This window comes from Anoplopoma fimbria, chromosome 12 (assembly GCF_027596085.1).
Source record: "Anoplopoma fimbria isolate UVic2021 breed Golden Eagle Sablefish chromosome 12, Afim_UVic_2022, whole genome shotgun sequence".
Classification (NCBI taxonomy): Eukaryota; Metazoa; Chordata; class Actinopteri; order Perciformes; family Anoplopomatidae; genus Anoplopoma; species Anoplopoma fimbria.
The window spans coordinates 7,213,512-7,226,934 of NC_072460.1; the positions used below are offsets into that span (position 1 = coordinate 7,213,512).

Consider the following 13,423-nt stretch of genomic DNA (forward strand, 5'->3'; position numbering starts at 1 on the left):
ATTTTGCCTCGGCAGTAGATGGCCACTTTCCTCATTATTTTGTCTCAGTAAAACATGCAAGGAACATTGCCTTCTTTGTTAACATCAGATGCCGAGTCTGATGTGGCAGCTCAGCCATGGGTTATAACAGGTAATAAGTTAAGTATTATTACTACTTTTAAGAGAAGTAATAAGTAAAAGCTAAGACGCATTTAACTTCCTGAGTAACTGGCCCAGCACTGCTCTCGGCAGGGAAGAGAGCAACAGCTATTATGCAACACAGCAAACACGTCCATAAATAAAGCAGGACATATGTTATAGATGAGACGTGCAAGGAAGTTTGTTTCAGTTTTAGTGGTATATACGCAAAAGCGGTTTCATAATTTCACTGACATACATAGAAAACCTTCTGGGTTGTGAAAAACACTTTAAAATGCAAAGCAGATCTGAGAACCAAGACCTTATGGGGGTTTAAAAGTTTAGGTTAAGGGAAGCTCCAAGTTAGGGGGGGGGGATGTTTGATTCCAGTGTGGAGAAAAGCAAACTGTGACTACGAGACTCACTGATGCTGCACACAGCGCCTGGATGTTGTTCATCAAGAAAACAGCACGTAACTCCCTCCAAAACCACAGTTTCCGGTCTTTATGCTAAGCTAGGCTAACCACATCCTGACTCCAGGTCTGCACTAAAAGTAGCACAGGTACACGAGACTGAAATGCTTATTTCCCAAAATGTTGACCTATATTTTAACACTCGTAATGAAACACTACAGCGCCAACAACTCACGTGGTTCAAGGTGTACTCGTAAACTTCAAAGAATCTCTCCAGCAGCTCTGGCTTCTTGGTTTGAGTGTAGCCCATCAGGAAGGCGATGAGAGCCTCACAGTGGGGCCACCACAGCTTCATATTCCACTCCAACTGGTCACATATGCAATAGACATCCAGAGAGCCTCATTTCATGCATTTTTATAAAACTTAGTGATCAGCCAAATTTAAACAATATCTTCTATCAAAAGATGCAACAGCATCAACTGTCTAAAGCGAAACAGTCTCATGTGTACAGACGGCCGGTTCACCTGTGTGGGGCAGTGACCATCCACATCCAGGAAGTAGAAGAGGCCGCCGTGCTCTTTGTCCCAGCCGTACTGATAAGGTAGCTCCAAAAACTTGTTGATGGCGGTCTTCTGGAGCTCCTCGTCCCCCCGCTCTGCGCTGACCTGAAGCAGGAACCAGCCCGCTTCCAGGGCATGGCCTGAGTCAGCACGGGTCGACATGTGGGGGAAGACCAGAGACACATTGGAAAGGGTTGAGGTCGGCAACAAAGGACATGATAGGAGCTCAACGCCAGCTTCCCTTTGCACTCAGTGTGCTCACTATCATCTGGCTGACTGGTCATCAGGCGGTGCAGTGTTTACCTGGGTTCTGCAGTCTGCCCTGGCAACCAGGCAGCTCCGCCCCCTCCAGTGACACGTTCTCCAGGATAGCTGTGCCGTCTCTCTGCATCAAGTAACAAGAGAAGAAATAAAATAAATGTCATAAACGGCACATTAAAGGCAGGGTTGGTAATCATTACAAAGAGTATGCTAGATTTTAAAAGTGATCCAATCATTGACCCAACCCAGTTTTGCCAACTCTTTCCCAATAAAAAAAATTGCTAGCAGCACTAGGTCCAGAGGTCGCTAAATGTAGCGAGAAAGTCTGCAGCACTAGCAGCCTGTCCCTTCAGGGGACTTAATCAATAAACATGGCTATTTTTAATACCAGGTAGCAACCTCCGCTTCTGCCATTCGAAGCCAATGTGTCTCTCTGCCAAATGATGCAAGTCCTGCAATGGCCACTATTTCTTTCTTGTATTCTTTTAAGTCAGAGCATTTGATGTTTTGATTGCTGAGTAATGTAAAGAGAATTTCAACAAATGTAAAAAAAAATGTTTTAGAAGGAGGTCACCAACCCTAGCTTTAAAAGCAACTAGGCACTAATTGGATAATCCTCTAATACAGAGTCAAAGTTAAAAAGTAACTCCGATCTCCTGTTCCAGACTAAACTAAAAATGACCACCTCGCGGCCATGGCTTTTGCCGGCACGGAAGCATATAATCCAGGCCAACAACATAACATTACCCGAGTTGTGTGTTTGACACATTTGCCTGTGTGACCAAGGCCTTAAATGGAGAACTTACACCAACTCATACGCCGACTTACATGGATAACAAAGAGTTAAGGGGCGTGATACTGGTGGAATCAGTAAGACTAATCAAGTTGTTTCTCCAAAGCAGAGAATGTTAGCGCTGAGAACTAGTAATTGTATGGAACATACCGAGTATACAAACTGGCCTGACTTGGTCCCACCAGCTTTTTAAAACAGCTCATAGTATTACAAGTATTACAAATATTTTGCACATGCGTTGGTGCATTGACTTGCGTGTGCGCGCACAAGGATTTATTTTAGAGACAATGGCGAAGCAAATGAAGTTGTATGAGTGTCGGGTGAAAAGTTCAACTAACGAATTAGAATAATAAGAATTAGCGAAGAAAGAACTAGATGAACCTGAACAAAAAACTACATTTACAAGTCTCAGGAGGCAAAGTATCCTGGCATCAGAAAATTATCCTGCAAAGCATGTACAACATACACATGACGGGCCTAATTGTTCCATTTCATCCTTAAACTGACGTGTAACCATAGACTGTATATGACGGATGGACTGATGTTTTGAAGCCTCGAGTTGGACATTTTGACCGTCGCCATCTTGTTTCTTTTTAAATCAAAGGCGAAACGATGGAGCAAAGTACAACCGAATGCTGAATAAGAAATTAACTTTTTATGAAGTGAAAACATACTGCGAAAGGATTAAAGGTTCAAGACAAGCATGCGGAAAACTTCCAGACTAGACAACGGCGTGGTAGCGACCTTTCCAACCAGATTATTATTAAGAATGCATGTTTAAGGCACTTCTGTATTGGCTTCACTTTTAAGACCAAGAGGTTGCTGCCTGCGTATAACTACATATTACCATATTCACTGATAAATATGATGTGCCAAACATATTTTCAGTTTTGGCAACCAAAAGCTGATGCCCGGTTGCCAGCTTGGCAACCACTTCTAAAAGTTAGCGATGAGCCCTGAACTTCACTAAATCTCATCACTTTATGGAGTCTTTCAATCAGTCATATTCTGTGTCCATACCTGGATGTGTTGTAGAATCTGCTGTACACACCAGCTGGCCAGCTCTCCGTACTTCTGAGCTACATCCTGACCACGGCCATCAGTTAGCTGTTGCACCAGACACAGCAGCATCATGGGGACCGCCATGCTGTTGGTGGGAACGTCCCCGGGAAGCTGTGGTCGGCCCAGGCCTGATGAGTCCACACGAACCCAGTAGATCAACTGCTCCATCATCTGCTCAGCCTCCAGCTAGCGACATGACAGAGCAGAGGCTGTCTTATCATAGAGACGGCGTAATAATGTGGGAATGTGAGGGCAGCTGTCGAGGGATGGAGCGTGTTCAGGCACATTCACCTTCTGGTTTATTAAACCTCATGTAAGATGAGTCACTGGTGAACTTTGTAAGTCCACATTACACATAGCATGTTAGCTAGCAATGCAACAGATCAGCACCTCACTTGTGGGGGCTTTTTTTCAAACTAACTGGTGACTCTGTTATGCATATTTTTTATTATTACAGCAAAGATTATTATATTAAAGTCTCAATATTTGTGGATGGCTGACAGTCTAACAGGCGCATAGTTTGTAGAGGAAAAAACCCCAAAAAACTATATTTGAAAATTCTAACTATAGATTGAACACAAAGTACAAAACATTTGCATACATAACGGTATATTTGACTTCCCTTAACATCCAGAAAAAAATAAAAATAAAAGAGTAGTGGATTTTAAGTTTTCTGACTCCCCAAAGTTACATCACTATGGGGAGTCTTCTGTTGCCTTTCACAACAGTGTCAAAATAGATCGGAACCATGATCCAGATTTGCAAAACCAAAAATAGGGGAACTAGTTTTAGCTACTTGATGAGTTTCAACGTCTGTTTCTGTTCATGCACAATCAGCATAAAAGTAGGCAAAGCGGGAACACAATACATATGGCAACTTTTTAGTCAGAACACAGAGCTAGTGCTCGAATGGCTGTGATTGGTGAATGACCCGCTCTACCTCCTGACACACAGCCGGCAACATTCCTTTTTGATAAACATTGTTTAAAGAGTTTTTAACCAATGTATGATAAACAATCTAGTTTTGATTATTGATTTGTACCTGCATGTCCTTGTCACCAGTTACCCTGCTCAGTTCATCCATGGCCATGATGTAGAAACACTCACTGAATACAGTCCTCTGAATTTTGATTGCTTTACCATCTCTTGTTAAGCAGAAGGCGCACTTCCACTGGCCACTGCTGCTGCCGGGGACACGAGCAAACTTTCTCAGGAATGCTCCTCCTACGATGCAAACAGAACTTTATAACATTAGCTATTGATTTATGAGCAATATGTATAAAGCCCTTTTTCCACACATGACTACATCAAATTGCTGGCTGTTCAATAAGCGTTCACTACAGCTTTATTCAGACATGACATTTAAAGAGGGCATGTCGTGCTCATTTTTTAGATTCATAATTGTGTTTTGGGTTTTTACTATAACATATTAACATGCTTTTATGCCAAAAAGAACACATTGTTTTTCTCATTCTGTCTCTCTGAATATACCTGTGTTCACCCTCTGTCTGAAGCGCTCTGTTTTAGCGCCTGTCTCTTTAAGTCATCCTCCCAGTCTGCTCTGATTGGCATGGCTGTATGCATTGTAATAATGGATATATTGGCTGTAATCCATAAATTGTATACCCTTGTAATACATCCACATTCTGTGTGCTGTAAAGCCTGTACTAACATATCTGTTCCCAAACAACCGGCTATCGGCTAGTAGCTAGCAGCGCTAGGAGAACAACATATACAGAATTTAAGGTAGTATTATGGGCTGTAGATTATTTACGAATGCTCTGGACAAAAGCTAGGCCACACCTTTATATACATCCATGGTCTGTGGTCTATTGTATATCTATTGTTGAGGTCCTAGACATGAAAAAGTTTTGAGATTGCTCTCAAAATCCCAATAGTGCCGGGATTTTCAAACTGACATTCATGTCCAATGCTTACTTTATGCTCTTCTGGTAAACGGGACAAAATTGAAGAAATAGATAATTAAGTAAGTAAATAGTATGGGGTATAGGGGGTATTCTAATGAGCCTGCGTGTTATATAGGAAAGGAAGGCAGATCTGAATGACTTGTTGATCACATGAATCACATGTTTTCTGACATAGGCAGTCTTAATATTTTCAACAATGATCTCTTATTTCACATTTCGACTGTTGGTAGGCACTCTTTTCATGCTACGTCACCTTAAAGAGCATTAATGCTAGCACGTCTGTGCTGCAGAACAGTGGTCAGTTGGAATAGCAATGATATGAAAGAAGATCAGTGTTTGTTGTTCTTTCACAAGCTGCCCCAGTGATTGATTTGAAAAACACATCAATAATCACAAACTGGACCTAGAAAGGTCTGTGTCTCTTAGTTCCTATAAAGATGACATTTTTTGCAGCTCCAAGGTTTCCTTCCAACAGTGACAACATGTTGTTGCACCATGCCGTAATGATGATTAGCAGAAAGTGCAGAGCAAACACTATCATGACTGCCATTAATCACCTAAGTCAACAAAAAACACCTCGCTGCTCCATCTGTTCCAGAGATTTACCTTTGGATGTGTGAAACTCCGAGGTCACATTAAACAAACATTAATGTGTAAATGTTGACAACATCTGAACATCCAGACTTTTAGGACGATAATATACTGGGGTCTCTGAATCTGAATCAACTGCAAAGAACTAATTTCTGTCTAATTTGCACTTTGTGTTTTGGTTCATTTTAAATGCAATTTATTTTTTATTTACACACTTCCAAATGGATGGATTATGATCCAGTAATCTGTGAAAATATTGAATAATATATTGGAAGGTGAGAAATATCATACGAGATTTAAAAAAACCCTCTGCTAAGCAGTTTCTTGAGGCTTCCATCTTCTCTAAATAAAATAATACGACATTGAACTGGTGAAAGTAAAAATAACATACTGAGGTATGGTTTATATTTTGTCCTACCTTGTCATTAGAGGTACCTTCAACCTTTCTGGCATTAATTGTAAAAAATAAATGTTATTTGGACTATAGGAAAACCAGCCATGAATTTGCTCTTCTTCCAGAGGCTCGCCTGTACTGAGGCTTAACATGATATGTTGAAATCCTTTGAATTAAGATGAATTAATCAATACCAGTGATGCAACCAAAGAGAGAGAGTAACTCTCTCTTGACACTTCAGTAGTGCCAACGCTAAGAGGTTTAGCTAGCTGAATCAAGCTTTACCAGCTTTTGCTGCTTCCAGGATTTCAGGCTTGCGGAAGCGCTCCATGGTTCGGTACAGGCGGCAATACATCCACACCTGTAAAAAAATATATAAAAATTCACCTAACATCTGATGACCACATTTCAGATGGTTGTTCTGCACTGCCAGTATCATGAGAGAGACTCACCTGTCTGCCCTGCAGCCAGACGTACTTCAGCTCATCATAAACCGTCCCATCCTTCCCGATACACGTGAAGAAGCCTCTGAAACACAGAGTGGAGGTCCAAGTTCATCACAAGGACACACACACTGCATGCACAGTCCAAACAGTTGTAAAAGTTAAAGTTGGATCTCCGCTGTACAGTACCCGTGTATCTTGTCATGAGAGTATTTGAGCCAGAAGTCCACTGCTTTGTCCAGTTCTCTACGAATCCGCTCTCGACACTCCTCCAGCTTCACCACAGACATGGTAACCTTCAAACATGAAAATCAGTTTGTAATAAAAAAAAGTTATAATGTATGGCGTTTTGCTTGTTTACTTTTGACTTAATAACAACAATACTTATCATATTAAAGAACATTAATTGGGACTTGGAATCAAGTCTTCTGCTTCATTTGGGATATTTTTTACAACAAATGTGCTCTGGTTTAATGATTAATGTAAAGGAAGGGGTACAAAAAGCTCGCTGTTATCCTCAGCTGTATGTTTTGGCAAAACAATGTCATCAGGTAACAAGCAGGGTTTGATCCTGGGAAAAGGGATTCCTGGGAATACATTACATTACAGTCATTTAGCAGACGCTTTTATCCAAAGCGACTTACAATCAGTAGTATATTACATATCATTCACCCATTCACACACTGGTGACAGGCTACCATGCAAGGTGCCACCATCAGACTCTAACTAACATTCATGCAACATCCAGTCCACACCGATGGCAAGCCTTCGGGAGCAACTTGGGGTTAAGTGTCTTGCCCAAGGACACATCGACTGCCGAAGCCGGGTATCGAACCACCGATCCTCTGATTGGAGAACTACCTTGCTCTCCACTACGCCCCAGCCGCCACCCGAATACCGCCGAATACCCGTCCAAACTATTTCCTGAGAAATAATATAACAGGAATACTGAAAGACTAGTTATGTTCTAAGCATAAACAAAATAGGCTGACATGTAAAAAGATATATGTACCACTACAGTGAAGTGGTTTACAAACTCAAAATGATATCTGTCAGCTTTGCATGGAAATACTTGAAGGGGCAAACCAAACACTAACAGAATATGGAATCAACCGCAACTTCATAGAATTACTTTTAAAATGCCACATTACTTGCTTTAACAAATTCTGTTTGTTTATACAATGAAAATACAATGAAAGTGTTGCTTGAAATATGACCCATGCATTTACAGCATAGCTGAAGTTATACCTTAAAAACAAGTGTTTCCCAGGATTAGCTGGATAGTTTGCTTTTGGAAAAGAGAATGTCTCATTTTCAAGGAAACACAAGCTTAAGAGTTTTTTTTACGTTTTTGTTGTACGACATAAAATCCATCAGTATATAAGCCCCTCTGGTGAATTCTGAAGCATTAAAGTGACCCGGGGCCGGGTCGCGGGGGCAGCAAGCTAAGGAGGGTCCTCCAGACGTCCTTCTCCCCAGCAACACTTTCCAGCTCCTCCTGGGGAACCCCGAGGCGTTCCCAGGCCAGACGAGATATATAATCTCTCCAGCGTGTTCTGGGTCTACCCCGGGGCCTCTTACCAGTTGGACGTGCCTGGAAAACCTCTAAAGGGAGGCGTCCAGGAGGCATCCTGATCATCCTCATTCTTTCGGTCACTACCCAAAGCTCATGACCATAGGTGAGGGTTGGAATGTAGATGGACTGGTAAATCGAGAGCTTTGCCTTACCGCTCAGCTCCTTCTTCACCAAAACGGTCCGGTACAACGCCCGCATCACTGCTGACGCTGCACCGAACCGCCTGTCCATCTCCCGCTCCATTTTACCCTCACTCGTGAATAAGATCCCAAGATACTTGAACTCCCTCGCTTGGGGCAGTGACTCACTCCCAACCCAGAGGGTGCAATCCACCGTTTTCCGGAAGAGAACCATGGCCTCAGACTTGGAGGTACTGACTCTCATCCCGACCGCTTCACACTCGGCTGTGAACCGCCCCAGTGCGTGCTGAAGGTCACGTTCTGAAGAAGCCAACAGAACCACATCATCTGCAAAAAGCAGGGATGTGATTCCGAGGTCCCCAAACCGGAAACTCTCCTCCCCCCGGCTGCACCTTGAAATCCTGTCCATGAAAATCACAAACAGGATTGGTGACAATGGGCAGCCCTGGCGGAGGCCAACACGCACTGGGAACAAGCTCGACTTTGTGCCGAGTATCCGGACACAGCTCTCACTTTGGTCATACAAGGACCGAATGGCTCGTAGTAATGAACCAGGTACCCCATATTCCCGCAGTACCCCCCACAGGACTCCCCGAGGGACACGGTCGAAGGCCTTCTCCAAGTCCACAAAACACATGTAGACTGGATGAGCAAACTCCCATGCACCCTCCAACAGACCTGCAAGGGTAAAGAGTTGGTCCGCTGTTCCACGTCCAGGACGGAATCCGCATTGCTCCTCCTGAATCCGAGGTTCGACAATCGGACGGAGCCTCCTTTCCAGCACCCTGGAGTAAACTTTCCCGGGGAGGCTGAGCAGTGTGATACCCCTATAATTGGAGCACACTCTCCGGTCCCCCTTTTTGGAAATGGGAACCACCACCCCGGTCTGCCACTCCACAGGCACTGTACCCGACTTCCACGCGACAGTGAAGAGACGTGTCAACCAAGACAGCCCAACAATGTCCAGAGCCTTTAGCATCTCCGGTCGAATCTCATCCACTCCTGGTGCTTTGCCGCTGAAGAGCTTTTTAACTACCTCAACGACCTCCGCCAGGCATATGGACGAGTCTTCAGACTCTGCCTCTTCCACAGAGGACGTGTTGGTCGGGTTCAGGAGTTCCTCAAAGTGTTCTTTCCACCACTCGACAATATCCCCAGTCCGGGTCTGCAGTTCTCCCCCCCTGCTGAGCACAGCCTGAGAAAAGCCCTGTTTCCCCTTTCTGAGTCGTCTCACAGTTTGCCAGAACTTCCTTGAGGCCATTCGAAAGTCCTTCTCCATGGCCTCGCCTAACTCCTCCCACACCCGGGTTTTTGCCTCAGCAACCGCCGCAGCTGCAGCCCTTCTGGCCAATCGGTACCTGCCTGCTGATTCAGGAGAACCCTGGGCCAACCAAGCCCGAAAGGCCTCCTTCTTCAGCTTGACGGCCTCCTTCACCGCTGGTGTCCACCAACGGGTTCTCGGATTGCCGCCACGACAGGCACCGATCGCCTTCCGACCACAACTCCTAGCAGCAGCTTCCACAATGGAGGATTTGAACATGGCCCACTCGGATTCCATGTCCCCAGCCTCCCCCGGGATGCACAAGAAATTATTCCGGAGGTGGAAGTTGAAGACCTTGCGGACAGGATCCTCAGCCAGACGTTCCCAGTTCACCCTCACTACACGTTTGGGTTTACCGGGTCTGTCCGGCAGCCTCCCCCGCCACCTGATCCAACTCACCACCAGGTGGTGATCAGTTGACAGCTCTGCTCCTCTCTTCACCCGAGTGTCCAAGACATACGGCCGCAGGTCTGATGACACAACTACAAAGTCGATCATAGACCTTTGGCCTAGGGTGTTCTGGTACCAAGTACGCTTATGAACCTCCCTATGCTCAAACATGGTGTTTGTTATGGACAGTCCATGACTAGCACAGAAGTCCAACAGCAAAGCACCACTCGGGTTCAGATCGGGCAGGCCGTTCCTCCCAATCACACCCCTCCAGGTTTCTCCATCGTTACCCACGTGAGTGTTGAAGTCTCCCAGAAGAACTATGGAGTCCCCAGTCGGCGCCCGACTGGTGGGGTGGTGGGCCCACAGGGTGGCGGCACGATGTAGCTTTTTCACCGGCGAGCTCCCCTACCGGGTCTGGCTCCAGGAGGGTGCCCCGGTTTCCCTATTCCGGGCGAGGTGCCACAACCTTGCATTGTCCGATTCTCTTAATATTACCTACTTCCACTTATCCGTCATTATTTTTTTGTTTTACCTACAGTGGCCCAAACACGCCATCTTATTAGGCTAACTTCTGAGTTGGCCACATAGATGTAAGAAGTGGAGGTAGTCATCATGACGTCAGTCATTGGTTTGTGGACTGATCATAAGAAGCTTCTAGTTCGGTGATCTCGCCTTCGCCATCTTGGTTTACGGCTGCCGCCATGTTGTTTTTTGCAACCCTTAAACTGAAGTTACCATATTTGGAATGTGGAGGACTGATGTAGAGACGCATTAGAGGACGTGACCTGTGAATCACAGTAAGCCCGCCCTAAATCATACACCACTTTATGGTCTATTTGACTCTAAATGGACCATAATTTACTAAATGAACATCATGATGTATTGAAGCTGAATTAAAATTAGCCATTGAGACCACAATCTCATGTTTACAATGTTTACTGCGGTAATAAATAAAGAGAGAAGTAGGGTCATTTTCACATAGACTTCTATAAATAGACTCCTGCAAATTTCCCCGCTGCAGGACTTATAAAGGATTATCTTATCTTATTTTATACAATCTGACTTAGGAGTCGCCAGCAGGGGGCTGGTCAGTAGAGAGAATGCAAGTTTTAAGACACTTCAGTATTGGGTTCATTCCTCAGAACCGGAGGAGTACCACCTGGTTGGCCTACAAAAATGCATCAGTTGCAAAAATTGATTTTTGAATTTCATCAATTCTATATGAATCTTAATTGTTGTGGATTTGTGCGTGCTCATAGCTCACGCGCCATCTGCTTTAGTGTGGTGCTGATTCAGCACTCACTGTGGTCAGAGTGAGTGAGGGACTAAAAGAAAGAAACACTCTCTGCATACAGTAGTATCAAGAAACAACAACAACGCACAAGACTTCTGAGGCGTTCAGGTGTCATATCTGACAAAACACTTAAGCACTGCAAAATGGAAACGCGTTTTGAACAGTAAAGCATGTAAATACCATTTAGTGAAGCCCCGACAATTAAAAAGCACAAGCCTGAAAATGAGCAAAATCCTGTCAGCTTTACCACTAAACGATCTGAACGCACGCACACACACACACACACACACACACACACACACACACACACAGACAACTTGTCGTAATTTTTTCCAGCTCGGCATCTTTCGCCATCAAAAGCCAACAACAAGCTAGCTGTATGTTGAAATCTATCACCCGACCAAGAACTTGTTGTTCCCTCTTCACGAGGAAAAACAGAGAAAAGCTCCGTGTCAGCAGCGGTGAGAAGAGAAGAACTATTCTTACCTACAGACCGTGAACAGGCGGACCGACTTCCACCTGAGCTCTGTTCGCTCCGGACGAGCCCTTCGTCATATGACCGGGAGCAGCGCGGCTCCAGCGGCTCTGAGGAGGAAGTGGAAGCGGTGCTGTATCAGAAGGAATGTGCACATGAGGCATACACGAGTAGAGTAGTATTGTAGTCAGGAAGCAGAGGGAGACACAATAAAATAATAAAAAATATTAAATAACTATTATTAGAAAATGCTCTTTTTAGACACACATCACCACGTACGATGTGATTGGGTTAAAAATATGAATTTGTATCCACAAAAGTTTGTGCCAGTGTCTGTATGCAGTTTTACCATGGATTATATTTTTCTGTGTGCTGTCCTGTTCCATAAAGTGGATTTGCACTTTTTCCATGAGTGATTATATTTTTCTGTGTGCTGTCCTGTTCCATAAATGGAATGGATGCTGGACAGAGATGTGAAGCCTTCCTACAGTGTCTGTTCACTAACCAGCAGATGGCAACATGGGGTCGTCCACCCTACCAGCATCCCAGTTACCTTTACTACCTGCCATGTGTGCATTTGTAGGGACATTGCACACAGCTGGAACAGCTCCTTCCTATCTCCAGGCCTTGGTCAAGCCCTACACCCCGACCACTTCGCTCTGCTGCCTCGGGGCGACTGGTTGCCCCGTCGCTCAGAGGTCCCTCCGGCCGATCCACCCGGTCACAGCTTTTTCTGTCCTGGCCCCTCAGTGGTGGAATGAACTCCCCACTGACGTCAGGACAGCAGAGTCGCTGCCCATCTTTAGGCGCAGGCTGAAAACTCACCTCTTCAAGAAGTACTACCCTGAGCCTTCCTCGTAGCACTTATTGCACTCGTATTAGTTGTTGCATTTACTGGAAGATTACTTGTTTAAGAAAGGAGATTTTTGACTGTAATGTAATGTAATGTAATGTCGTCCGGTTTTGGAGCTGACTTTGTTTTTCGTTTTACAACTTTAAACCTTGCAGGTTTTTTTTCAGTTCAAGAAGGTTAATTGTAACAATTTGGTCGCTGAAAAAATGTCTTGTTCGGCCTTCGGTTGTAGTCTACCAGTGGTTCTAGTTTGTTCAGGATTGTCCCAGTTTCAAGCTGGTTGTCCCGAGTCCCAACCTTTAAATCTGTAAAACTACAAATTGTCACATTTTTAAACACTATTAAAATAATAACGATAGTTTTATACTTGTTGTCAGAGCTTACATATACTTTTATCATGTCCTCTGACACTTATTATCACCTATACCCCCCCAAAAAAACACAACGTCTCTAAATTCAACACTGATTTGTCTGTATGTGTCAATGTGTTGTTGCTATGGCGCTTGCAGCTAGTCAGTATGCTAACTGTTAGCCATCATGCCAAAAAAAGGAGTTGGGACTTTTATAAAGAGCTCGTAAAGTACCGAGCAACCAAAATGCTGTGTTCTGGGGACACTGCCAGATCACATTTTTGATTCAAATGCTGATAAAAAATATTTTCATATTAAGACCGCATACGATGTACGATAGCTGGCAGAGAATGTGTCACAGTGGGCCATTTTGCTGCGCTTGTGCATACTGAAAAATACCTTGTGTTTAGTTTTAAGTTCACTATTAAGTTTTTTAAGTTTTAGTTTTGGTAGAATTT

The 13,423-nt window shown here is 44.2% G+C and overlaps 1 protein-coding gene across 1 annotated transcript in view; it reads right to left on the reverse strand.

The window, feature by feature from the left end:
- renbp (renin binding protein) overlaps positions 1 to 11,859 on the reverse strand; it is a 14,802-nt gene extending 2,943 nt beyond the window's left edge. The window contains exons 1-9 of the mRNA XM_054609469.1: positions 11,774 to 11,859; positions 6,753 to 6,859; positions 6,573 to 6,648; positions 6,406 to 6,481; positions 4,250 to 4,431; positions 3,166 to 3,393; positions 1,395 to 1,476; positions 1,056 to 1,231; positions 766 to 897 (exon numbers count right to left, since the gene is read on the reverse strand). Coding sequence (XP_054465444.1) covers positions 766 to 897; positions 1,056 to 1,231; positions 1,395 to 1,476; positions 3,166 to 3,393; positions 4,250 to 4,431; positions 6,406 to 6,481; positions 6,573 to 6,648; positions 6,753 to 6,853 — 1,053 coding nt within the window. The 5' untranslated portion in view covers positions 6,854 to 6,859; positions 11,774 to 11,859. The remainder of the gene's footprint in view (positions 1 to 765; positions 898 to 1,055; positions 1,232 to 1,394; positions 1,477 to 3,165; positions 3,394 to 4,249; positions 4,432 to 6,405; positions 6,482 to 6,572; positions 6,649 to 6,752; positions 6,860 to 11,773) is intronic.
- Positions 11,860 to 13,423: the final 1,564 nt, after the last annotated feature.